This window comes from Diuraphis noxia, unplaced genomic scaffold, assembly GCF_037042655.1.
Source record: "Diuraphis noxia isolate RWA-SAM2 unplaced genomic scaffold, SU_Dnox_SAM2 contig0002, whole genome shotgun sequence".
In the NCBI taxonomy this organism is placed as follows: Eukaryota; Metazoa; Arthropoda; class Insecta; order Hemiptera; family Aphididae; genus Diuraphis; species Diuraphis noxia.
This window is the reverse complement of record NW_028301712.1, coordinates 83,293,866-83,321,507: the sequence shown is the minus strand read 5'-3', so window position 1 is coordinate 83,321,507 and position 27,642 is coordinate 83,293,866. Positions and strand designations below refer to the sequence as shown.

Sequence of the window (27,642 nt, the reverse complement as noted above, 5' to 3'; positions counted from 1 at the left end):
TAAATAATCTACGGTGGACGTATTTTCGGACAAGTGCTTCTCAAATAGTCCCATCTGGAGGGTGAACCTTACAACACTGATTTACCGTGTTGATTTTACTGCACACATGTTTTACTTCGACTGTACGGAAATGTATAAGCTACACACATTTCATATGCACATTAAGTATGTATGCATCGATTTTCTTTTGTGTGTTTATAGTAAACCTGCTGTTGAATAGTCGACAGCGAAGAGGTTTTATCGAAAGTCTATAGAAAACGGAAATGTGTTTTTATTTTGCATAATTTTTTATTCGTAACATTCATACAATATTATACAGTGGGATTATAATATTATGAACAATTACGAGATAAGGACAGTACACGTCTGTAGAAGCCGTGGACGAGGATGAAGAGCATGAAGGGGAAGGGAGTGGTCGTCAAGTTTAGGGACCACTGGCCGGCGGCGGCGGCGGTCATGCCATGACATGTGTTCCGACGATCGGGAACACGCACGAGGGATGAGTGCCGGATTATTATTATCATCACCGCACCGGTCGGTGCAGCATCACCGCGCGCAATATAAATAATAATACTATGTTCTACGGCCACAGTACAGCACGTCCGTTCACGTAATACGTCTAGCCCGAGTCACGTCCGTCACGTACCGCAGTCCGTCGTCACGCACAGCACGGCGATGCACGCGATCGCCGTCGGCGCTTTTTGCGCCCTAGTGGCGCTGCAGCTGGCCCGGCCGGTTTGGCCGGAGGTGCTGACGCCGCCGTACTTCAACTTGGCCGAGGGCCGCCGGATCACCGCCACCGCGACTTGTGGCCAAGGCCTGCAGGGCCCCGAACTCTACTGCAAACTGGTCGGAGCCAACTCGGAGCGAAACGTCGACTACGAGGGCAACCTCGTCATACAGGGACAGGTGAGCGAGCTGATCGGACGACGGAAATAATAATAATATATTGTGTGTGGTGTGATGCGACGCACGAGAACCGGTGGAAGGGAGAGAACAGACGTATCGCCTTGTCTGTTTTCCGTAACTTTTCCAATTATTTCGATTGTCAGGAAACCACCCTGTCGCCTATTATATACCTCTATGTATAGTTATATTATATGGTTAGAAGCGCATCTGGCGGGGGGGGGAGTAATCTAAGAAATTAGTGACTTTAACTAACCGAAAAATAATTTTAAGAAAAAATTGCCACGTTTAAAAAACAAGCTTGGACACAGACCGAAAAAATTACATTATTCTTGAATTTTTCCATAATCTACCTAATATGAAACGATTTTTTTTTTTTTTTAAGAAATATTATTCTATGGTTCTATAACCTATAGACTGGATCGATGTTACACCGCATAATATAAATTCCATATCGTATGCATTTGGATTTTTTATACCGCATTTCGTTGATATAGATACCGTTCGAATTTCCACGGTTTCCTATTTACATATGTTATAGCAGAGCTATTAATAAATATTTTTCAAACATTTGTGTCACAGACTTGAATATTTATGATGTTTACGGTTTCAGAACAGTTCCTAAATTAATTTTTTAAGTTATTGAAGATATAATAATAATATCAATTTTAACCCATTCCAATAAAATTCATGAATGTACAAAAAATTAATGATAAAGCCAATAACACGAGACAATGCCTTAAAAATGCTCTCGTACTATGAGTTTCGGTATACCTATATCTAAAATATTTAAATAAGAGCTATGGATGTTATTTTCGGCATGGTTCCGATAAATCAAATCATAGTATACTTTGTTTTTACATCAAATGGTAATCTCGAGAAAAGTGCAAATACCTATTATAGGTCTTGAACATTAGTTTATTTTTAGTGTAATTATCTTGAAAAATTTTAAGATTAACATTTATTTGATGGATTTTGAGTCTCAATAAATATAGGCAATAACGTATAACATAAAGCTTTTTTAAATTCAATGGCATTTAGGCGGTGATTTGAAAATTCGGTCCTAACTTGTCAATCAATATATTACTTACATTTCAATAACTCGAAATAACATAATATAGCATACACACCTAAAACGTAGGTAAGATTAGTCAATCAGTCGTCGACATTTTATACTACTGAACATTTAACCGCACAAAATACAAATGCTCTGTGTGAATATTGTTTGATCTCAAATAAATATATAGTAGATTTTCGTTACAGTCCTGGCTTGCACAAATACATATAGTCGTATCTATATTTAATCGGTACTATACGTAAAGTATATACATTTTTAAGTCTTTAATTATTTGTACAAATAATGCCCTAATAAACTAATTTTTAATTAATGTATAATCTGAATTGAAAATCTTACGATTATTAAAACAATTATTTATAAGAGAAGTACGAGTCTCCAGCATTATGCGTTAAAAGTAACTCAACCCAATTCCAGTTAAAAACTTTGAACAATCTATTATTTCGCTGTTAATCAAATTAATTATTCACTCTCAAAATGTCAAGTTTTCCAAACTTGAACAAATACATGTTATACACCTTTTGGGTATTGTCCTGTAATATCTATTTTAATGTTTTCAACTATCATAAATAATTGTATACTTATGTAAATAAATTATTCAGATGTTTAACGAATTTAAAATCCTGCTGGCTTTATCTTTATAAACTTTTAATTTCACAAAACCCGTACAATTTTCAGACTAAATAATAACTATACAAAATTTTATTTCACATCATTATTTCTAATAATTGTTTTTGAGACAACATTTTTAAAATTATTTAAAATTTTTATCCAAGTTAAATTTTAGCACTGTGAAAAATCAGACAGTATATCTACCTACTTTGACTTTTTATACCTTTATATGCCATATTTTGTAAAACTTAAATTTATCTAATACTCTATAATTAAACCATGTTTATGTTAATGATACATAGATGATAGTTAATTATAATTCAAGTACATCGTAGGTAGATTATTTTTTAGAATTCAAAACATCGATTCGTTTTTTTTATAACATATGTTATAATCTATGTATTTATTAATTGATTTACTAACATGGTTTGAAATTGAATGAAATTCTATTTAATAGTTTAGTATTATACTTTATTTGAAACCTAAAATCATAAATATTATGCATAATTATTGATAAACATGTCTTAACTGTTAAAGATACCATGATTGGATATCTATTTAATTGTAATCCCCGAATTCTCTGTGGAGAGTATATCATCATTTTACACAGTATAATTACCAAGTGTGTTTACAAAATGTGCACAAGTACAGTTTTACAACATTACTTGAAGTGTATTTCAATATCATTTGAAAAGTAGAGTCTTACTCGTCAGTTAATGTATATTTCACATTAAAAAATATAGCGTGACCAAAAAAAAAAAAAAAAATGTTTTAAAACTATCTATAGTAATTTATTAATATTGTGGAATTATAACCATACAGTCATTAATTATCGTGGTACGTAATTGTATGGTCTTTCTAATTTCGCCAAGAGTATAAGAACATTTTATTATTTTAATACTTACCCTTTTTATTTAAACATGTGACTACCTACTAACCACCCTCGATGTATAATATACTAATATTATAAGTTGTAACCTATGTTTAAAACCAATATTTACAAAAATAATTACCATATAAAAAATATACTATAATATTCTTATGACCATATAGTCCATAATTTCATTGAAGATTTCAATAATTATGTATATAAATTAAATTGATTTACAAAAAGTTAATTTGAGTAAGTTTTATAATTATTGAATATTGATGATAATTATGAAAACCTTGAATAAATATTATGAGTTCTAGAAATAACGATTGCTATATAAGTCATATGATTAAGGACAATAAATGTTCAATTTTCCACGTGTATTTTATTTTGCTGAACAAAATTTGTAATTTACACCTAATGAAGTTTTGTGGTACACCATCATACACTGTTGTAAACTTTTCCTTTCATCTCATAAAATTATTAACCGTTCGAAAGTTAAGCATTCCACGAGGTGTGAGTGGGGTGGATCATAGGATAGTGAGTGGGAGGTAAACAATATTCCAAAGCAGTATGCATTGTATTACAAATTACCGTAGTTCTACTATTTAAAACTTGATTGAATTAAATAGGCTTTCTGTGTAAAGTTGATCAATTTCGATATGTTGCATTTACACCGGAAGAAGAACCTGAAACCGTGTAACCCAAGTTACTAAAATTTAAATAATTTATAATTGAATATACATTAAAATTCGAAAAGCAAAGGACCTTAATTCTTAATTATATTCACAATTCAAAACAATAGATCGAGTATTATGCTGCCTATTGTTGATACTGTCACCTCAATCAGTTATAGATTTCATACATATTACAACTGCAAAATATTTACGGTCGTAGTCGTATTATACATGTCATCAGTCATCATGAGAGATATTTTGACCTCAACATTTTTGAATAGGCCTTTTATATCAACACCTCTTTGACATTGCTCTGTATAAATTATTGTTACATTACGGTTAGTTTCAAACACACGAAGTGCTAAACTTTTGCATGTTTGTAATGATAAAAAAAATATAACCTTTAAAACTATTTAAATATTTTGAATCTGCGTTTCGTGTCAAGCAAACGAATGTCGCTTAAATTTTAAATACAAATGCAATTTTCAAATGTAATGTTTGACACAAGTTATAAATTAACAATTATATTTTAATATTAGTAGGTACTTGAGAATTTCTGTGAAAATAGTTAATAAATAAAACATATTTGTTTTCTCTTAGCATTCAGTTTTTTGTATTCATTTTTTCTTAGTAGAATATTTACATCTGAGTTTTTAAGTTACCTATGTTCGTTTTTCATGTAGCTGACAATTTTACTAACTAAAATAAATAAATAATAAATTTGATTAATTTATAAAATATGTTTAATACTTTGATGATATCGAAGGAATGTGATTTTAAAATAATATAAATAGATACTTAAAATAACAACAGATGAAACCTATCATTATATTATTTGAATCAAACATTTTTTTTCTTTGTGTATAATACCTATATTGATTCTTTAAGTTGTTACTAAACAGAATATATACATATATAATAAGATTTGAACTTTTGAATAGAACTATTTGTATGTTTTTATGTATATTCACGTTCTAGGTATGCGATCATTGTGACGAGAGTCGTCCAGACAAATCTCATCCACCAGAATATGCGGTCGATGGACAAGAAACATGGTGGCAGAGTCCACCTTTATCCAGAGGAATGAAATATAACGAGATTAATTTAACAATCGATTTAGGCCAGGTATGTTTATAAGTGAACAAATATATATTTATTTTATTTTAACTTATTTCAATAATAACTTAATTTTGAGTTGTACTATTTCACAAGATATGTATTAAATAACGCACAATTTCACTCTTGCACGATAATCATGATAATAACGTAAAGCTAAAAATAGGTTATGATTGCATTTTCAACTCATTCAGAAAAATATTTTATATTAATTCAGAATTAGGTATTCGAAGACATTTTTTTTATAAACAATGGTCTCATAAAATAACAGGTGATAGGTATTCTAGTATTAATGTATTATAAAACAACTAGAGAAAAAAACTGTAGTCTTTCCGCTCAAAAAATAAATAATATTCTGGCTACGGCAAAGTAAAAAGTTTTAGATTATCATAGGTTTCTTATTATTTCGTTCAGACATAATAATTTATAAGTGATTATAATAATATTACAGTTATTAACTTGGTGTTATACCTTATACCTATACCTAAATGTATAAAATATAAACTACCTATATATTGTTATATGCTGTGATGAACAAGGCCATAAAATATGTACAGTTTTTGACATTTCGAACTTTTATATAACGATTTCTTGGGAAGTAGATAAAGTTATGCTGTTGTACTAGAATAAAAAATAAATTAAAAAACAAGGTCGTTAATATTTTCTAATTTGCCTGTGAGCAAAATTTAAAGCCTATGCATCGAATGTCCAGGTATACCATGTGCAAGCGTAAAAGGTCGTCCGTGGTTATCACATTTGCCACGTTCGTACGGTTCAATATCCCAGGAACCAGATAAGTACGACCTACATGTCCGATAAATTGATTTCATTCAGTTTGAATAATATACTTTTTTGGAACATCACGACAATAATTTTCTTATGCACTAGGCTTATAATAGTTCGAGTAGGAATTTGATAATTAATAGAACAATGCTAGCTTCTAAAAGAATATTTTCCAATGTAAAATACGAAATCGCAGTGAAAAAAATTACGATTTCATGAGCTATTTCTTAATAATAACGCTGTATTGCAGCGGCTTTAATGTATGAGTTTATAATGAAATAAAAAATATTTATATAACAGCAAGATTTTGTTTTATAACTAGCATTCATGATATGCTCTTTTTACTATCAAAATCACTTCCGCCGGACGATTAATATACTAGCAAATAGATAAAAAAATTTATGAATGCCAACTATTTAAGCTCATTGAACAACAACTATAAAAATCATTGAATTAATGAACTAAATAATGGATTACAATATACAAATTAAGATTATATACAGAGTGATAATATTATTTGTTGTTATTTCTAATTAAATAGATTTAATGAACACATCATTATATTTAATTACAAATTAAAATATAAAAGCCTTGCAGGTGCCTTATGTATTCCTGATTACGTGTAAATGATAATTATACATATATACCTATACTAATAATGTGTGTTATAAAAATAATATTCAATATTCATACATATTTGAAAATAATTTTGATACAACACTATACCCATATCAGTTGTATTAAATTCATACAAAATTTTAAAGTATAATATAATATCGATATAATTTAATTTTGTATTTGACAAACGACCTAAACAAATTAATTTTAATTTGTGATATGTGACAAAAATTGTAATATTATATAATTATTGTAGTTTTGTACTACACAACATTTTAAAATATCTTTTTAGGAATTTCATGTCGCTTATGTTGTTGTTAAAATGGGTAACTCACCTAGGCCAGGAGTTTGGGTGCTTGAGAGATCAGCAGATCATGGACAAACATACCATCCTTGGCAATATTTTGCTGACACTGTTGCGTAAGTAATAGTTTGTTGCTTATTATAAAAATTTTCAATTTGAATATTTATCGATATCTATATTTTTAGAGACTGTGAATCATATTTTGGAAAAGAAAGTATCAAACCTATTTCGTCCGATGATTCGGTTATATGTGACACATCGTTTTCAAAAATTGTGCCTTTAGAAAATGGCGAAGTAAGTATTCATAATGCATATATTTAATTTAAAACTACAAATATAAAAAATTCAAATTGCTGATCATAACACAAACATTGGTGCTCAGAAACGTTTGGTATTGGAAAGATGGGTGAACATTATAAGCTAATATACGATATATTATTTTAATTGTATCTCAATGAAATAGAATAGGTATTATCTCGAGTATTATCATTTTTAGACATTTTAGATATTTTTGTTAACTTACAAGTCATTGGCTTATAGTTTTTTGTATAGTGTAATAATATATTATATATGATTAAGATACTTATGTACTATTATTCAACAACGTAAAAATACCTATTTACAGATTTTTGTGAAGCTTTTGTCTAATAGACCTTCAGCGAACAATTTTTTTAATTCTTACGCATTACAAGAGTTTACCAGAGCTACTAACGTACGATTTAGATTACTTAGAGTAAAAAATCTTCTCGGCCATCTCATGTCTGTGGCTAGACAAGATCCCACTACCACTAGACGAGTAAGTACATAATCAATTTCACGATTAATATTTTATCCTTTTAATTCATTTGCGAGTGTTTATCTTATTGTTAGTACTTTTACTCGATAAAAGACGTGAGTATTGGTGGTAGATGTCGTTGCAATGGTCACGCAGATCTCTGTGACATAACTGACCCTACAGATTCGTATAAGCTCATATGCCGTTGTCAACATAATACCTGTGGTCACAATTGCGAAAGATGTTGTCCAGGTTTTGAACAGAAAGCATGGAGTCAATCTAAATACGACAAATTATTTGAGTGTGAACGTAAGGAAATAAATTATGGATAATTGAGACAATTTAAAAGCTTATAAATAATAATAACGTATCGACTAATTAATTTCATATTAGCATGCAATTGTTTTGGTCATTCCGAGAGTTGTGTGTACGACAACGCAACAGACGCGTCACATCTGTCGATTGATATTCACGGAAAATACGAAGGAGGTGGCGTGTGTCAAAATTGCAGAGATCATACAACAGGTATCAACTGTGATAAATGTGTTTTCGGTTTTTACAGACCCGTTGGAAAGTTATTGAATGAAACGGACGTGTGTCAACGTAAGTTGCTCGTAATTATTATATGGTAATTTTTACTTAATTCATAATTCTTTTGATACTTTTTAATTTGTAGCTTGTGATTGCGACTACTTTTATTCGACTGGGAATTGTTCGGAAGGTTTTGGTAAGTGTGAATGTAAGGCAGCTTATGCCGCTCCAAACTGTGACAAATGTAGTGAGGGATATTACGGATATCCGGATTGCAAACCTTGTGAATGCTTCTTGGATGGAACTAGAGGAAGACAATGTGAAAATACAGGCGGGCAATGTCCGTGCAAACAAAATTTCGGTGGGAAATTTTGTTATCAATGTGCTGAAGGCTTTTATAACTTCCCGCAATGCAAATGTAAGTATATATTAATTTACACGTAAATACGAGAAAAATTTTTTTTTATGTATACCTAATAAAACTGTTAACATTCGATCACTTACACAGCTTGCGAGTGCAACGAAATCGGCTCTAGAAATTCGATATGTGACCAAAATACTGGTCAGTGTTTGTGTCATAGCAGTTACGGAAATCTTTCGTGTGATCAATGTAACCACGGGTACTATGGATTCCCCACGTGCTCTTGTAATTATTTTAACATAATAATATATAGCTATAATAGCATATAATAGATAGGACCTGGTAGGCATTATCATATTGCTCAAATTATTTTTTACAGATTGCAATTGTGATTTAATTGGCTCATTGCCAGAAGTATGCAATAAAACGAACGGACAGTGTATGTGTAAAGAGGGATATGCTGGTCCTAGATGTGATAAGTGCTTGCCTAGTTATAACGGATACCCAGACTGTAAACCGTGTGGTTGTTCAGAACGGGGAAGTGCAACATCCATTTGTGATGCATCAGGAAAATGTCCTTGTTTATCTAGTTTTGCTGGGAGGACATGTGAACAATGTAGTCCAGGATACTATCAATATCCTGAATGCAAATGTAAATGCTTTTACATCATAAATTCGTATCATGTAATATTTAATTCCAATTAAAATGTATACCTACATATTATTTCAGTCTGTGATTGTAATAGTCAAGGGTCAATAGGAGTGTCATGCGATAATGATGGTAAATGCAAGTGTAAACCAAATTTTACGGGAACTAGGTGTGATAAATGTAAGGAAGGTTTATACAATTTCCCAATTTGTGAAGGTAACATTAATAATTTGTTCAATCTATAATACATATTTTAACTAGAAATATTTAATTGTATAACAAATGTTTTTACAGAATGTAATTGTAATCCTGCTGGTGTTCTGTCAACATTTGTTGGATGTGGATCATTACCGCTGGGTGAATTATGCCAATGTAAACCTAGAGTTCATGGTAGAATATGTGATGAGTGCCGAGAACTTTTTTGGAACTTACAACCCACAAATCCTGACGGTTGTCAAGGTATAATTATAATTTTAGTGATATATTTGTTGTTGTTATATTAAGTGTTGAATATTTTATTTCAGAATGTGATTGTTTTATGCCTGGCGTACTAAGTGGTGTTGGTGTTTGCAATCCAAAATCTGGTCAGTGTGTTTGTAAACCATCTGCTACTTCTAGAAGATGCGATGAATGTTCAGAAGGATTTTATAGTTTAAATGAAAATAGTTTATTCGGATGTACAGGTATTTAAAATTATTTTAGTATTGTAACATTTAAAAATTAGATGCAAATTAAAACAAAACACTTTGTTTAGAATGTGGTTGTAATGTTGGTGGCTCAATTAATGAAAAATGCGATAAGAATAATGGACAATGTTTGTGCCAACCTAGAATTGTCGGAAGAGCTTGTACTGAACCAATGCAAGCACATTATTTCCCAACTTTACATCAACTTTTGTATGAAGCTGAGGATGGCAGAACTCCAGCATATACTCCAGTCAGATATGGGTTTGATGAAAAATTCTTTCCAGATTATTCTTGGAAAGGTTATGCTGTTTTCTCTCAACTTCAGGTAAACAATTATTTTTGTAAATATTCAGAGTTTATTTAAACTTTATTTTTTATTGTGTTTGATTTACATGAAATAGAGTGAAATTGTTCAAGAATTAAATATAGATAAACCATCAATTTATCGAATAGTATTGAGATATGTGAATCTAAATAATGAAACCATATTGGGTCTGATATCCGTAACACCTGAAACACCAAATAACATCAATATCGAACAAAAGTTCATGGTAAATAAATTATATATAATATTTATTATTTGTCAATCAATTATTTATTAATAAGTTAATTTTATTTGAAGGTACAACTAAAACCTACAAAAACTCCATCCTTTGTGACAGTATCTGGAGCAACTGGAAATATTCCATCGCCGTTTGTGATGAATCCTGGACGATGGGCTGTTACAATAAAAATCGAACAAAATTTGTTTGTGGTTAGTTTTAAAGCTTGCAAATTAAACAAATATTCTCCAATGATTGAAATTTAACCATAAAAACCTTTTAATTGTAAATTCAACCTATTTTGCATTTTTTATCAAACAACACAGTTTGATATCAACACTTGTTTTTATTTTTATTTTTATGAACGTTTTGAGAAAAACTGGTATTTTATATTTTATTTTTTGAGTGTATAAACCACAAACATAGGGTCATTATTTAACTACCTACATTTGAAAACAAACAATGATATTAACTTTTATTTTATAAATTGTTTAGGCTAAGTACTGTTTTTATATTTTATATTACCCAACTTCGCCCGAAAATTTTTTTATTTTACTAGACAGATAACGCCTTTGGTGAACTATTTTCGTATTAAATCACACTTCGCTTATAAATCACGACTAATGGTCATGTCTATGTATACAAAGTAATTTTTTTGCATATTTACTCTACTATTACCTTCTAATAATATGTATATTTGTGGTCTATACAATATTTCTTAAAATATAACGCATTGAATTGTCAGAGGATGAATAGGCAACCACTTGTGTAATTTATCGCCATCGACCATGGTGGCATGGTGTCTTAAAGGAGCACACAACCCAAAAAAAAAGTATATTTAGATCATTTTTAAATGTTAAATTATTGTAGATATGGCTATATGAAATGATTTAGTGAAAATCTGATGCAAAAAAAATTATTACTTTAAGAGATATTATAAAATGTAAAACAGCCGCGTGACGTCATTGGGCCCTACTCTTCGTAATCGCCTATCATATACGTGTAAAAGTTCCTCACTTCTCACAACGATTTACCTACCTAAACATTTTATTTTTGAAAGTTAATTTACGTATAAATGTGAGGTTTTGTGTGTTTAAGATGACGCAAGAATCAGAATTTCTATATGACGTTTAGTTTTTTAAATATTTAAAATCTTAAAAGTGATATTTTTGTTAAACGGCGCTCCATGGCGATTTAATAAGTACGAAATAAAAATTCAAACATTTCTCTTTTAAGATTTTAAATATTTAAAAAACTAAACGTCATATAAAAATTCTGATTCTTGCGTCGTCTTAAACACACATTTATACGTAAATTAAATTTCAAAAATAAAATGTTTAGGTGGGTAAATCGTTGTGAGAAGCGAGGAACTTTTACACGTATAAGATAGGCGATTACGAAGAGTAAGGCCCAATGACGTCACTCGTCTTTTTTCAATTGCTCATAACTTATTGAATAATGTGAGTAGAAACGTAAAACTTATACCATTATCCCTATAATTGAACATTCATTCAAATAAAAAAAACTTTTTGTGCTCCTTTAAATTTGACAAGTTTCCGATATTGTATTTAATGTAGTCAAAATTATTGGCACGACAAAAAATTTGCTTCAGTATTTTTGTAAGTTAAATAAAACACTAAGTGAGTAATATATATTATGTTTGTAGGATTACTTCGTGATTTTGCCTGCTGAATACTACGAAGGAGATATACTGGTCGATAAAGTATTGAATCCTTGTGTTATTGATAACATCGAAGTTGGTCTATGCAGACATTTTGACTATCCAAGTACTGTTAAATTTGATCAAGTCAAGAGTACTACTGCATTAACTTTAGATGACAAAGAACCAATTGATTTCTTTGAAGATTCAAAAGTAAAAAAAAAAAAAATGCTTTAACTATAAAAAATTAATTATATTTTTGATTTTTAGCAATTGAACATATTAGGTGTCCCAAAATTGCCAATAATTAGTGAAGCACAACCAGAACTAAGACTAGAATTATCAATTGAGAATCCTGGACCTTATGTTATCTTAATTAATTATATGACACCATCTTCTATTCAAACAAAGGCAGTTATTGAAATTGAAGTAGATGAAAAGATGAATTCTGGTAAAGCGATATTATACGCATGTCATCATACTACACTGTGCAGACAAGCTGCAGTGGATGCCACCGGAAAAGTGGCTTTATTTGATATAAATAAACCAGTTACTAAAGTTATACTAAAAGGAGGAAAAGATCATTCAATAGTTGGAATAGAATCAATAGTTGCTTTACCATTAGATAAATGGTCTTTAGACTATATAAACCCAAATCCTTCATGTGTAAAGAAAGATGGTAAATGTATTCAGTCATTCTTCCCTACACCTCCTGATACAAAAAAAGTGGAATTTAAAACCGGAAATGAGGCTCGTCTTTCCACAACTGTACCTAAAGATATATTTGACAACACCACTGCATTGATTATCCTTGATCACAAAGACAGTATTGTAGATTTAGCTGGAAAAGTTCCTGCTCCAGGAGCTTATGTTTTTATTGTTCACTTTTATCAACCTGATTTTCCAGGTAATTTATTATAACAATATACATAAATTACCGTAACAACAATATTAAAATACTTATAATTAACGTCATAACTTGTTTTCATATTATATAGCATTTGAAATGAATGCATTAATACATAATGGTCAAACTTACGAAGCAGTTTTGCCAATAAAGCATTGTCCATCAAACTCTGGATGTCGTTCTGTAGTAAAACAAGCTAATGGAAACATAAATTTCCAACTAACAGAAAACTTTTTACTAAGTTTAAAGGTAATTATTTATTTCAAATTTATTTTACAAAATAAATTAGTGATTTTATAATCAAATATTCAAAAAGTTGTTTGGAGAGTTATTAATTAGTTTTGTGTGGTAAGTGGTTATTTATTAAATCAAAAATGGTTAAAAATTAAAATAAACATACATAAATTTAAAAAATGGTACTTCATTGAAAAAAATATAGATGGTATAAATTAAAATGATTATTTCTCATGATGTTTATATAATTTTAGGAGCCAAATCATAAAAGCGTTTGGTTAGAGTATGTTTTGGTTGTCCCAGCTCAGGAATATAGTGATTCTATTACTGTAGAACAACCATTTGACTATACTGGCTTATTCATAGCAAATTGTGGAAGCAATCATTTTTATATCAACACTTCTACTACAGGTATTATTTTAAATACATATGTACACATTTCAGTCAGTTAATAACAATTTTAAGTATTTTTGGCTATATTTGTTGTAAGCCGACCAAAAGTTTTCCTAACACTTTGTACTGGGAATTTTTTTACCCCCCCCCCCCCCCCCCCCCCCCCAATCATCCAGAGTACCGACTAGATTTTCTTTGTTACTAGAAAAAATACTAAAGTAGAGAATTGAAGATTTTGTAGTGACCTTAAAGATGATGTCACACACAAAAAAAAACATACTTCATTTCTCTGTTCAGAAATTAAAATATTATTATTTTATTGATATATAGTACATATATTATTATATAAGTACATAATTTAAATTAATTGATACATGAGTGATTAATATGTAGAGTATTTTATACTCCTACTTACCGTAAATATTAATTTTTCCATGTTATTAATAAACTATGGACATTTATTTTAGGTTTTTGTAAAGAAGCCACATTTTCATTAACAACTGCATATAATAGTGGAGCACTACCTTGTAATTGTAATTCTGATGGTTCATTAAGCTACATATGTGATCCTTATGGTGGCCAATGTCAGTGTAAACCTAATGTAATCGGTAGACGATGTGAAGCTTGCAAAACCGGATATTTTGGATTTCCTGATTGTAAATCATGTAACTGTCCATCGGCTGCTACATGCGAGACTTCATCAGGAGAATGTATTTGTCCACCACGTGTAATTGGAAAAAATTGTGATCAGTGTGAACCAATGACATATGGTTTTGATCCAATAATCGGATGCGAAGAATGCAACTGTAACTTTTTTGGCGTTGAAGATAAAAATCGCCAATGTGACTTGTTCAATGGATCTTGCGAGTAATTACTAATTTTTTTTTTTATCTGTAGATACTATAGATACTCAAAATGAATCTTTCTATGCTAACAGTAGGCACAGTGCTAGATTTTTTTCCAGGGAGTGTAAAGTGAAACAAATAATTGTTGTACATGGGCAAGGCTTTTTTTTTAAACCTTATTGATTATTTAAAAAAATTAAATTTTTTTCAAATTATCAATATTTAAAAAAAAAAACTGATAAAATTAATAATTTAGCTTTTATAAAATACAAATGTGACATTCCTTTATTTTTTTTAATGAGTGGACTGGTAATGAGACAACAACATTTTTAAGGGGGTAAAGCCTTCCTGCAATTTCCCCTCTTTCCCCTGCTTTCCTGATAATTTTTGTATTTTTATATTTGTACATAATCTTTATTTTTATTTTTTTGTAAATAATATTTATTTGAAGTAACTTAAAACATTTATAATACGTATGAATAATATGATAATTACATTCAATGTGTATATCCTTATATTTCATAATTTAGGTGCAAGCCAAACATTGTTGGCCGTTCTTGTGATCATTGCCGTTCTGGGCATTGGTCTTTCCCTCGTTGTTATTTGTGTAATTGTGACTATAGAGGCACAACATCTGAAATATGTAATCAGGTTTGTTATACATTTATATAGTATAGTTAATTGTATTGATTTATATTTATATTTTTTTATTAAATTTTATTAAGAACAACTCCGATTGTTTTTGTAAATCTAATGTTTATGGTCAAGCATGTGATTTATGCAAAGAAGGTACATTTAATATACAAGAAAAGAATGATGAAGGATGTTCAAAATGTTTCTGCTTTGGTAAAACTACTCGGTGTCAAAGCTCCAATCTTTACAGAACAGAAGTATTTTTAAAATAATACTGTGTTTTATATAATATTATATTTATATACAATATAATTGATTTTAGATAAACGATATGGAAAATTGGTTGTTAAAAACTGTTAATTTAACTACTAAACCAATTATGATTGAAGATGTAGAATTTATGATTGAGAAAATAGATGATGATGAACTTGGAGTTGATTTAACACCTAAAAAGCTTCAAGAAAAAATTACATATTTATTTGCTCCAGAAAAATACTTGGGAAACCAAATTAAATCATATGGAGGGTTTTTAAACTATTCCATTCAGTATACATCAAATCTTTTCGGAAGTGCTGTTAGTGGTCCGGATGTTATTTTATATGGCCATGATACTTATTTGTTTTATTTCTCATTGGAACAACCAGCTTCGAATACGTTGTTCCCAAATTTTGTTGAAATTATAGAACAAAATTTCATACTAGCTAATGGCTTACAGACCACTAGAGAACAAATAATGCAAGTTTTACAGAACTTAAATGGTATTTACATCCGAGCTACTTATTGGGAACCAACAGTAACAACTAGGTAACTACGTATTTAATATTCATTTTTCATTACACTTTATCAAATTTAAAATCTACATCATTTTATACCCATTTTAATATGTAACACAATACGAAAACATTTTTTCAGGATATCAGGTATATCATTAGAAACTGCTCAAGAAGAATATATACAATCAAAAGAAATTGCTTTGTCTGTCGAGCAATGTCAGTGTCCTGTCAACTACGTTGGATTATCATGTGAAGAATGTGCCGATGGTTTTTATAGAGCACAAACGGGACCTTATGGAGGCTTTTGTGTCCCTTGCCAGTGTAATGGGCATTCAAATACTTGTGACAAGGCTACTGGAATATGCAATGTAATATATTTTTAAGAATTGTTCAAAGCTACATGCCTGATTAGTATTCAATTTAATTGTATAGAATATCTCATGATACATCCCATGTAACTTATTTCTTATTTTTTTAAATATAAATTAACGAAGCACCATAAGGATACTGATTACTATTTAATATAAATTATAAGTATTGTTTTATTAAAATAATCTGATACATTATAAATTATTGAATTCCATTTTTTAATGGGATAAAACTATTTTTAATTAGTGTTTTATATACCTACCTAAGGATTAATGTAGATACATAATTCAACTATTTAATTAATTAATTTAATGCTGTGATATTTTTTTTTTTTGCTTTAGAATTGCAAACATAATACAACAGGTGACCATTGTGAAAAATGTATCGTAGGTTATCACGGAAATGCATCTATTGGTACTCCTTATGACTGTCTTATATGTGCTTGTCCTCTTCCAATAGCCTCAAACAAGTAAGACAATATATAATTAATATAGTCTATATATTATATTTTATTTTCTTATAAGATAAAATAAAGAACTGAATCTGCAATATAGAGTAGAAGCCGCTTATTAGGAACACTTTGGAACTAAATTAAGATGTATCAATTAACCAATTGTTTCCAATAAGCGATTGGTTTATACATGCGTTTATATTATAGTATATAAAATCGGTCCGCCCCGGGACAATTTGTTGTGCGATTGTATTAATTATCCGTGTTTCTAATAAGCAACTCCTACTGTATATAAGAAAATGAAAAATAAATTGCTTTGATAAATAACAAATACTTTATTTTTAGTTTTGCGACGGGTTGCGAAGTCAGCCCAGATGGTAATAAAATCAGCTGTGACTGCATACCTGGTTATTTTGGAGCAAGATGCGAGTCTTGCAATGCTGGTTTTTACGGTAGTCCTGAAACGCCAGGTATACATTTTTTTTTAAAGTTTAAATTTGTTTTTGAGTCCTTGTGGTCCTTAAGTATATTTGAAATTTTCTAAAATCAGAATTTGAGTTAATAAATTATTAAAAGAAAAAATATGTATATAATTATTTAAATACAAAATGTATTAATTTCCAAAAATGTATAAGCTTATAATTAATAGTCAATAATCTGGGCTTATTGAACACATTAATAATACCAAGTTTTATCACATAATATGATTTAACTTATTAAAAAAAAAAAACATTTTGCTTGTAAAATGGCATTGTAATTCCTAAATGAGATTTCACTTGTTATTCAAGTTTATTTATTATTTGATGTTAATATAACAAATTCAATCGATGATGAATAATTTAATATTTACAGGAGAAGTATGTAAAGAATGCCAATGTTCTGGTAATATAAACAAAGAAGATCCAGGAGCATGTGACTCGATTACTGGAAAATGTACACGTTGTTTAAACAGTACGTTTGGTGAATCATGTCAATATTGTAGACCTGGGTTTTTTGGAGACGCTGTGAATTTGAAGGATTGCCAAGCGTGTGATTGTGATAAATGTGGAATGGAAAAATGTGATAATTATAATGGTCTATGTGTCTGTCATCAAAATGTAGAAGGCGAAAAATGTGATAGATGTGCTGTAAATCATTATGGTTTCGAAACTTGTAAGGTAAACTCTTAAATTATTAAATATACAAGTTTAGTTTGATTACCAAGTATTTAATTAATATTATGTATTTAAAGACACTCCACATAATTTTAAAGTTGAACAAAAATTACCTACTTTTAAAATAAAATTAATCATAGGTACTAATCACTATGATAAGTAATAAACTAATAACTGATTATTTGGATTAGATTCCGCTATTTAAGGAAATATAATATTAGGATCTACTATTTATTATACATATCTATTAATCATGTGTTCCAGTTTTTGCGGAAGTTTGACCCAGAAACAGAAGTGCTACATTATTATACATGTTTAATATGATGATTAAATATTCTAAAAAAAAAAGAATTAGCTAGCTTTAAACATTTAAAATCAGCAATTTATTAATTATAGTTACTGTATTTTATCATTGTAATTTGAGAACATAATAATAAAAAAAATGTTTTTCTTGATTGCATGTAGGGTTGTAAGGCATGTGAGTGTGCTTTAGCTAGTGAGAGTTCTCAATGCGATGAGAATACAGGATTGTGTAGATGTAAGCCTGGTGTTGCTGGTAGGACTTGTGATCGATGTAAGCCCGGATATTGGAATTATACTGAAGCCGGATGCACATGTAATAAAATATATATATTTTGAACTAAGTTGATTACCTAGTTAAATAACTCAATATATTGTATTATATTTACAGCATGTGAATGTAACTCAGAATACAGTGTTGGTGTTAGTTGCAATCCTCGAACAGGTCAGTGTGAATGTTTACCAGGTGTAATTGGAGATAAATGTGACCATTGTCCTCATCGTTGGGTGTTAATACAGCCTGAACCAAATATGGATCAAATGACGGGAGTGGGTTGTTTTGAATGCGATACTTGTACACATTCTCTTTTAGATGTAACTGCTAGTTTATTCTCTAAACTATACTACGTCTCCAATGAATTTAAAGTACGAAAAAAATTCTAATAAAACAGCTTTGGTATTAATAATTTAATGCTACGGCTTTTCTAGAATGCGGAAAAAGGATATTTCACTGCTCAACGTCTATTATACTTGAATGATACAGTATCAAAATTGAAACCAAATTTAACTAACCTTATATCAAGTAGTACCGACCTATTCCCACTAAATAAAAACTTGACGGATTTCCAGAAAGACATCACAAATATAAATAGAAAGGTATTTAATTTAATTTAATAATACACAATACTTTATTAATTTTCCTATACAAAAAAATATATTGTTTAGTCCAAGTCAGCTTTATCAGATGCATTAGTATTAGCATCAAAAGGTGATATAACAAATAATATCGCAGTAGACGTGGGTTTAGCTATAGATGAAGCAGTATCACAATCTTATAAAGCTGTCAGTGAAGTAACTAATTTAGCGCAAAGCCTTGAAGATGGTGCAGGGCCACAAATTGATACAGCATTAAATGAAGCACAAATTTTGTTGGAAGATATAAAAAAATCGCTTCCAGACATGACAAATAAATATAATGAGTCAGAAACTTTACTTCTTAAATCAGTTGATATTCAGGAAAAAATGAAACTGTTTGCATCACCGTTAGAAACACCTTCTCAATCATTAAAATCTTTAAAAAATAAAAAAATAAAGTATTATGATGACATTATGGATATTAAAAACTATACTGCTATTGCTAAAGATAAAGCAATGCAAACTGGTTCAATAAATGATGCAAACCGGTTAGTTAAAAATAATAAGTTGTTTAATGTAACAAATAAAAAGTTTTGATGACAGTACTAATTTATATTTATTTAATTTCAGGGAATCGTTAACAAAAGAAAATGATCGAATAAGTTCATTGGCAAAACTAAAAGATGTAGCAAATGATGGTATGGAAACTTTAATGAAAACAGTAAAAGAGGCATCCGATGATATAAAAAAATCTAAGGATGCATTTGCTAACCTTGGTGCGGAAAATGAATCAATGAAAGCCACTAAATCTAAAGTAGAATCTGCAATTGAAGAAGAAAATCGAAAACTCGAAGAACTGCAAAGAGGTTTGGATGCAGCAAAAGAACATTCTGATAAACTCAAGGAGCAGGTAATTTATTTTTACATTGGTTAATTCATAAATTAATATTATTTATAGCATTCGAGAATTTTTTAAGATATAAATGCATCATAGTTATAATTAATTTTCTTTTGTGATTTGAAGTACCTAGCCTCCCTAATATATAATATGAATGGCTCAGTTCAATTTGATATCTAAATTTAACAACAAGGAATCTTCTCTCCTCATACCCCTTATCCACTGATGTACACTTATTAAATTATAAATGTTTTTAAATATCATCTACTATAAAAATAGATATCTAGATATAATTGCAATAGTATGTTTATTACAGCGTATATAATAATTTTGTTTTATGTTAAAGGCTGATTTGATGGAATCTTTAGTCAAAAATTCAACCTCTGCATCTGAAACAGCAATCGCAGCTGCAAATTCATACAAGAATATAGTAGCGGAAATAGAAAAATCATTAAATGCTGCCAAAAATGCAAGTACTGCAGCTGAAGAAACCATTGATAAGGTATATATTACGTGTTTAATTGTATGACCAAAATTAATTATTTAATTATTTTTATTATATGCATTATACATATTATACATTTTAACAATGATTTCAGTCAAGAGGTCTTGATGAAAGAGTTGCTGTAGCTGATCAAAATTCAACAAAATTACTACAGGATGTTAGAATGGCTTTAGAACAAGTACAGGGGGCCTTAGACGAGTCATTAAAAAATGCTAAATATAAATCTTCAATAGTTTCAAATTCAAAAAATCAAAATGACCAAAAAATAGACGAGATATTTAAGTATGTACAATTTATACGATTCACATGATTTTTATATTTCCAATTCAGAGTAGATGCACAATACATCCAGATATTGTTACAAATTAATTTCTTATAATACTCGTATAATGATTTATTCAAAAATTTAATTTCTCAACGCATACTTAAACAAAATTTAAATCACAAATTTTACACTTTGTACATATTTTGTTAATTATAGCTCTTACCTTGAACGCTTAATCCTAATTGTTAATAATAGCAATTATTATTTTAGAAATAAATTTAAATTTATGTTTTTTTAATAGACAATTAGAACAAATCGTATCTGAAACTCCAAAACCAGAAAATAACATGGAAACTGTTATGGCTAATGATGAAAAGTCTCGAAAATTAATCAATACACTTGAAAATGTTGTTGAATCATTACCAAATCATCTGATTGCAGCCCAACAGCTCAATAAGGACACTGATAAAACCATTAAAGATGTTACACAATCAAATAAGCAATGTAAGATTGTTTAGGTAAAAATAAAATGATATTCAGTATTTAATTAAAAATGTGATAATTTTGTGATTTAGTGGATACTGCTCTATCACTTTTACCAAATGCTACTGATTCTGCAAATCGTCTGAAAAATAAACCAGAAATACTTCAAAAGGAAATAGAGAAGTTGAAGTCTCATGTAAAATCACTTCAAACTAAAGTTATTACAAGCAGAAATATGGTGAATAGGTAAGTTCTGAACAAAATCAACTTTATTAATATATTTTTTTGATTTACTACCAAAAAAATGAATGTTTTCAGGATTAAAGTTGGTGTGAATTTATCAAAAAATTCAACTCTTGAACTTCGAAATCCTGAAAATTTAGCACAACAAAGTATAAGCACTCTTGCATCAATCTACATTAAAACAGATCAGCCAAAAGGTCTGATATTGTATCTTGGAAACGAAGTTGGTACTAGCCGGAGAATGAGAAGATTTAAAACTGTAATGGTTTTATAATATTTTATGAAATTTGATTGAAAATAATTGACTGATATAATTCGTAGGATGATTTCATGGCACTACAAGTTGATAATGGTTATTTAGTATTATTAATGGATATCGGTTCTGGAACCACAACTCTTTCTAGTGATAAAATAGTATCGGATAACAAATGGTATAAAGTTGTTGTTGAAAGGTAATTTAATACAACTATGAATTATTAGATAAAATGTATATTATAATTTGAGTTTTTTTTTATAGAACTGGTAAAACAGTGAAATTGGTTGTACAAGAAGATATTGGAAAAGGCTCAAGTTCTGATGTAATAACTTATTCTAAAGAAGCAATTCTTCCAGGAAGTTCTTCTAGTTTAAATTTAGATAAAGATCACTCAAAATTATTTGTGGGAGGTTTACCTGCTACATTCCAAGCCCAAAATGACATAGTAGATCAATCGTTAGAAGGCCGAGTTGAAGATCTAATGATTGGAAATACATTTGTTGGTCTTTGGAACTTTGTAGATTCTTCGGGTGTAAATAGTGGATCAATTGAAAGGTATTTACTAATTTGCATTTTTATAAATTTATAATTTTTGCAAATTAAAACTCACAAATATTTATTTTATTTTAAGGAATAAATTTATGAATACGTCTAGTTCTGGGATCCGAATGAATGGCGAAGGATATGTTGTTATAGAATCTCTTTCTTACCAATTGAAATCTAAATCATCTATTCTTTTAAGTATAAAAACAACGTCTACTGATGGGCTAATATTTTTAGCGTTTAAAGAAAATACTTTTATGTCCATTGAACTGGAAGGAGGAAGTATTGTTTTTCGAGTAAGTTTTCATATTAACTTTGTAAAATATGAGTAGGTACCTATTAAATTTGTTAAATTAAAATAGCTAAATTTGGGTGGTGATACTACATCATTAATTTCTCCTCTTCCGTATAACGATGATAAATGGCATACAATTGAGGCATCTAGAGATGGTAAAAAATCTATACTGAAAATTGATGGAGAAATCATAGAAAGTGGAGTATGCAATGGAATAGGAACAGATCTTCAGGTAGGGATAACAATTTGTTATATAGTTATATTTAGAATAATTTTTTAACACATAGTGATGCGTAATTTAATCTTATGCCACGATTGTTTAACATGATCAATGTTAAAATAATATTAAATAAAATATTATGATATAATTAATTATTATAGTTATTAAATTGTCCTTGTATTGAGATTTCAATCTTAAAACATATAACATAATATTATAATATATTTTTAAAATTAATAATTCAAAAACATTCTGGATGACTAATTTAAAATTAAAACAATTTTAAATATTATTTATGTAGGTTTCTGAACATTTGTACATTGGTGGTTATCCAAAAGATCATGGAATTAAAGGAGTATCTATGTTAAAATATGATGGATGTTTAGACAATTTACAAATTACTTCAGTTCAAGTAAATCTCAACAAGAATGTTGATGCCCAGGGTATTATTTCTGGTTGTCCAGAAAAGGTAAAATGAAAATATTAAATTAATCAAAAACTTATTTTATATTAAGTTGAATTTTCAGATTACCAGCCTTGTATCATTTAAGGCAGGCAGTAGAGGTTATGTCAGATCACCTAAATTAGTCGCATTAGATAATTTGATTGAATTAATATTAAGATTTAAAACTACTCAATCAAATGGTTTACTAGTATATGGTAAAGATGGATCTGTTTTTTCATTGCGTATAAAATCTGGAATCTTAGTATTCGAAAGTGGGGGAATTCGTGTTTCTTCCACACAGTCTACACGATATGACGATGACCAATGGCACGATGTATTTGTTGCGCACACAAATCAAGAGCTTTTGCTTCGTGTTGATGATTTTGATAATTTCCAGTATGTATTATTAATTTTAGGATACTCTATGATTTAAACTGTTAAAACTGAACTATTTAGATCTGAAAATGCTCCGTCACCAGTGCGATTCTTATACTCTGACTTTTTCTTTGGTGGTGTACCACCGGAAGTGGATGCGGAAACATCAATGTCTGACTCATTTGTTGGTTGTATTAGTGATGTAACATTCAATGGAAAAATAATTAATTTTGCTCAGCTTAATGATGCACCGGGAGCTGTTATAGGAAGATGTACAGATACATCACTTTCTGGATTTGGTGTGCCAGATTTCAATAACACAAGTAACTTTAAATAATTAACTAAAATTATTAAAACTATTTTTTGTATAAATTCTATTATAGCAAGACCGAAAAAACCTCCGCTAAGGGATGAAGCAGATATGAGTGTGTTGTCACCTATTCTACAAACTACTTCCTCTCCTACATTTGTGCCAGATGAAACAACCTCACCCCCAGAAGGATTATGTGCATTATCAGTAAATCCAGAATTAGATACTGATCTAAATAAAGACAGTGGATTTAGGTTTGGTATGTTAACTGAGAAATCAATCTTATTTATTGTATTCGTTGTAATATTTAACTAAATTATTCAAAAATATAACTATTTTCAGGAAATCAGGTGGGAAGCCGGTTTGAGTATGATTCAATAATGATAAAAACTAAAAACAATAGAAACGAAATTTCAGTAGACGTAAAAACTCTTAGCACAGATGGAATAATATTTTTTGCCCATCAATCTGACGGAACTGACTTTATGGCTATTTATTTGATTGAAGGAAAAGTAATATAACTATATTATATTACAAATAGTGTCAACAATATTTAATTAATCAATCATGTTTATATTTTTTAGGTTAACTATCAATTGAGTTGTAACTCTCAACCAGCTACAATTAAAGCTCAGTGGCCGATTAATGACGGAGAGTGGCATTCTATTAACTGGACTAGATCTAATGCTAATGCCGAGTTATTTGTAGATAGTACACCAGTTGGTTTCAGTACTATGTCAGAATGTAAAAACATAAATTCCCCGTTCTATTTCGGAGGCACTAATCCAACAGCTTATCAAAAAGTTATCGAATTTATAGTAAGAACAAAATACTTGATCAGAACTAAATATAATTATTATTATTCTATGATAACTTCCTTAAACTATAATAACAAATAATATTAAATATATTGTGCTTCTTATAATATTTAAAAAATATTTCAAACACGTAACATGGATATAATTACTTTCAGGGAATGAATGTAACATTTGAAGGTTGTTTACGCAATTTCAAAGTAAACTCTAAAGATTTAGGAACTCCTAGTCATAAATATGGCGTAACCAAGTGCTCAGACAAAGTTGAAGAAGGAGCATTTTTCTATGGAAATGGCGGTTACATTAGATTATGTAAATTAATAATGTTAATTTGGTTCTTACAAATTTTATTTCATATTTAACGAACATTTAATTTCAGTGGAAAAGTTTGTTATTGGTAAAGAAATTGAGATTTTAATGGATATAAAACCAAGAAGTGTTGATGGAATTTTATTGTCAGTTCAAACAGTAAAGAAAACCTTTTTAATATTGGAAATGAAAAATGGAACAATATCATTTTCTGTAGATACTGGTAAAGGTCCAATTTCTACTTCCTTTACGCCAACATCTCCTTACTACTTATGTGATGGCGTATGGCATAAAATTAAAGGTTAGTTTAAAAAAAAAGTTAATGATCATCAAGTATCTCTAGTATTTAAATTACATATTATATATAATATTATATTTAATAAAATATTAACGGATACTGGATGTATAAATGTTGTTATTGCATGTAGGATATTAATTTAATTTTTAACATCGATTAAAATTTTCCATACAACATTTTGTAAATAGTCAGAGTATCTAGTTATTATTATTGTTATTTATTTTTGTTAAATTTTTTACAGCCGTGAAGCTTAAAAACGTTGTACAGTTAGGGGTAGATAATATTTTTGCAACACCAGATCAGTATGGTAAAGGAGGAACATCCAACACTATGTCGAGCAAATCTCTGTACCTTGGTGGTAATCCTATATACAACAATCGTCAATCCAATGGATACTTAGGATGTATACGGAATGTTCAGATAGTTCACAATAATTTACGTGAAAAAAATGTATTTAAGAAGTTTCCAACCCAGTTGGTGCATGGCAATGTGACATTAAGTGTTTGCCCAACAATTTAAAGTTACTATTCCAATATCCTGTATACATAAAAAGCAAATATTATTCATAAATTATTTTTAAATTTATAATATTTTATATTTTTGTAAATAATATTTTTACTTCATGATAATTAATAATAATGACTTGGTCATTTTTATATTGAATAAAATTAAAAAGGTAATTGTACAAAATAAAAGTATCTACTTTTAAAGCCAGTAAGACTTAATTCCGTAAAATTAATAGTATAACAATTAGTCAAAAATTATATGATAACATATTATATTACTTACAATATATTATACTATATAGTACAAAGGTGTATTACATTTACATACTGTATTTAAAAGAATCAAGTATATTACAAATATATATACTTTAATATATACAAAAATTATTTTTCTTATCGTCTGCGTTATGTACTCAAACTAAGATTTTATTATTCTATATTTTATTATTTTAATACTGTTAATAGTTATTATAGCATGGTTATAACCAGTGGTATTTTTCAATAAGTTATCTTTGATGCGTGATGCTGTTTAAAAACTGACCAAACAGTACGAGTGTCAAACGTGTTAGTATGTTACTCTTATAGTGTTACTATACACACGTGTACTCGTGAAGTATATGTAAGGTCTTTTAAAGAATTGACAAAACGATGTTGAATTTTAGGAGCTCTAAATCCAGAACTCCAAAAATTTAGTCTAGGGACTAAAGAATAAATAATTAAACTTGTATGCCCACTACCTTAATTCAGAAGCAATTTTCCTGCAGGACGCAACTAGTAGCCATTCAAAATATTGAATGACCCAAATTCTATTCACAAATCTATAACAAGTACCAAACCTTTGGAATGTTTAAATTCGAAAAGTCATTTTTACAGCAGAGTATCGGAGGAGGCATATCCAAATTTTAAAGTTTTATTGAAAAATTATTATTACCATAACAATTAAATGAATCCTTCCTTTCATACAAAATTCTCGTCATCTCGCCACTACTGTAAAATAATAATACGTAATATAACGTCTTTTACGTCATCTTAAACAGTTTAAAAACGAAAATAATTTATTATTATATTATACACCGTGATCAACGTAGGTATTTATAGATTATACTCATAAGTATATTATAACAAGTAAAAATAAAAATTATGCATTTTTACTGTACCTAGCTATTATTATTGTCTGTCAGTAATAATAAATAATAGATACAGACATTTATAGCCAGTAAGTGAATAATTATATTTCTTGCATGAATACGACTGTCACCTATATATACAGAGGTAGTTTCGATGACGGGAAAACCAAGGTCACAAAAATTTTGAAAATTGTCATACAAATTAGTAAATTACCTACAAATTACAATACTATATTGGTGAAGAAATTTCCCTAAAATTCCAATTGGGTAAAATATAACATCAAAATCAATATTTTTTTTTTGTATGCATAAACTATGTATAGTAACTATTTTATTATTTTATTTATTATTTATTGGAGGAAAACGGTCAAGAATTATTTTTTATTGTTTTGGAGGCGAACGGTATCTCGTATTTGGAGGAAAATGGCTACGTAAACCGTGTGGCTTATACCCGTCACCATAATAATATAGATACAATAGTTTAAAATATTCGACTACTGCAATTAAGTCTCTATAAAGTGCGACTGGGACATAACTCACCATCACGTCCTGTGGTGATTATTGCAGGGGCGTAGCTAGGATTTTTTTTGGGGTGGGCCCACTATAAAACTTTTACTCACCGACGGTAATGGCCAATGGGGACTTTTCCTGATTTTTTTTATCAGCAAA

The 27,642-nt window shown here is 29.3% G+C and overlaps 1 protein-coding gene across 1 annotated transcript; it reads left to right on the top strand.

Moving 5' to 3' along the window:
- The first annotated feature begins 544 nt into the window (after positions 1-544).
- LanA (laminin subunit alpha) lies at positions 545-26,242 on the top strand. The gene is made up of 51 exons (XM_015523942.2): positions 545-909; positions 5,120-5,266; positions 6,951-7,078; positions 7,148-7,256; positions 7,588-7,758; positions 7,833-8,046; positions 8,131-8,340; positions 8,414-8,686; positions 8,777-8,914; positions 9,009-9,281; positions 9,360-9,494; positions 9,573-9,737; positions 9,803-9,961; positions 10,033-10,289; positions 10,366-10,515; positions 10,587-10,718; positions 12,173-12,379; positions 12,437-13,073; positions 13,165-13,322; positions 13,562-13,718; positions 14,168-14,567; positions 15,076-15,196; positions 15,271-15,435; positions 15,501-15,982; positions 16,091-16,319; positions 16,662-16,789; positions 17,117-17,241; positions 17,624-17,928; positions 18,391-18,541; positions 18,617-18,870; positions 18,934-19,101; positions 19,171-19,628; positions 19,711-19,990; positions 20,325-20,480; positions 20,578-20,765; positions 21,050-21,252; positions 21,324-21,477; positions 21,550-21,733; positions 21,796-21,926; positions 21,992-22,285; positions 22,362-22,569; positions 22,636-22,800; positions 23,090-23,257; positions 23,316-23,629; positions 23,690-23,931; positions 23,992-24,177; positions 24,261-24,430; positions 24,503-24,736; positions 24,892-25,045; positions 25,113-25,343; positions 25,582-26,242. The coding sequence occupies exons 1-51, from the start codon at positions 676-678 to the stop codon at positions 25,857-25,859; spliced, it is 10,980 nt and encodes a 3,659-aa protein (XP_015379428.2). The 5' UTR covers positions 545-675; the 3' UTR covers positions 25,860-26,242.
- The last annotated feature ends 1,400 nt before the right edge of the window (positions 26,243-27,642 follow it).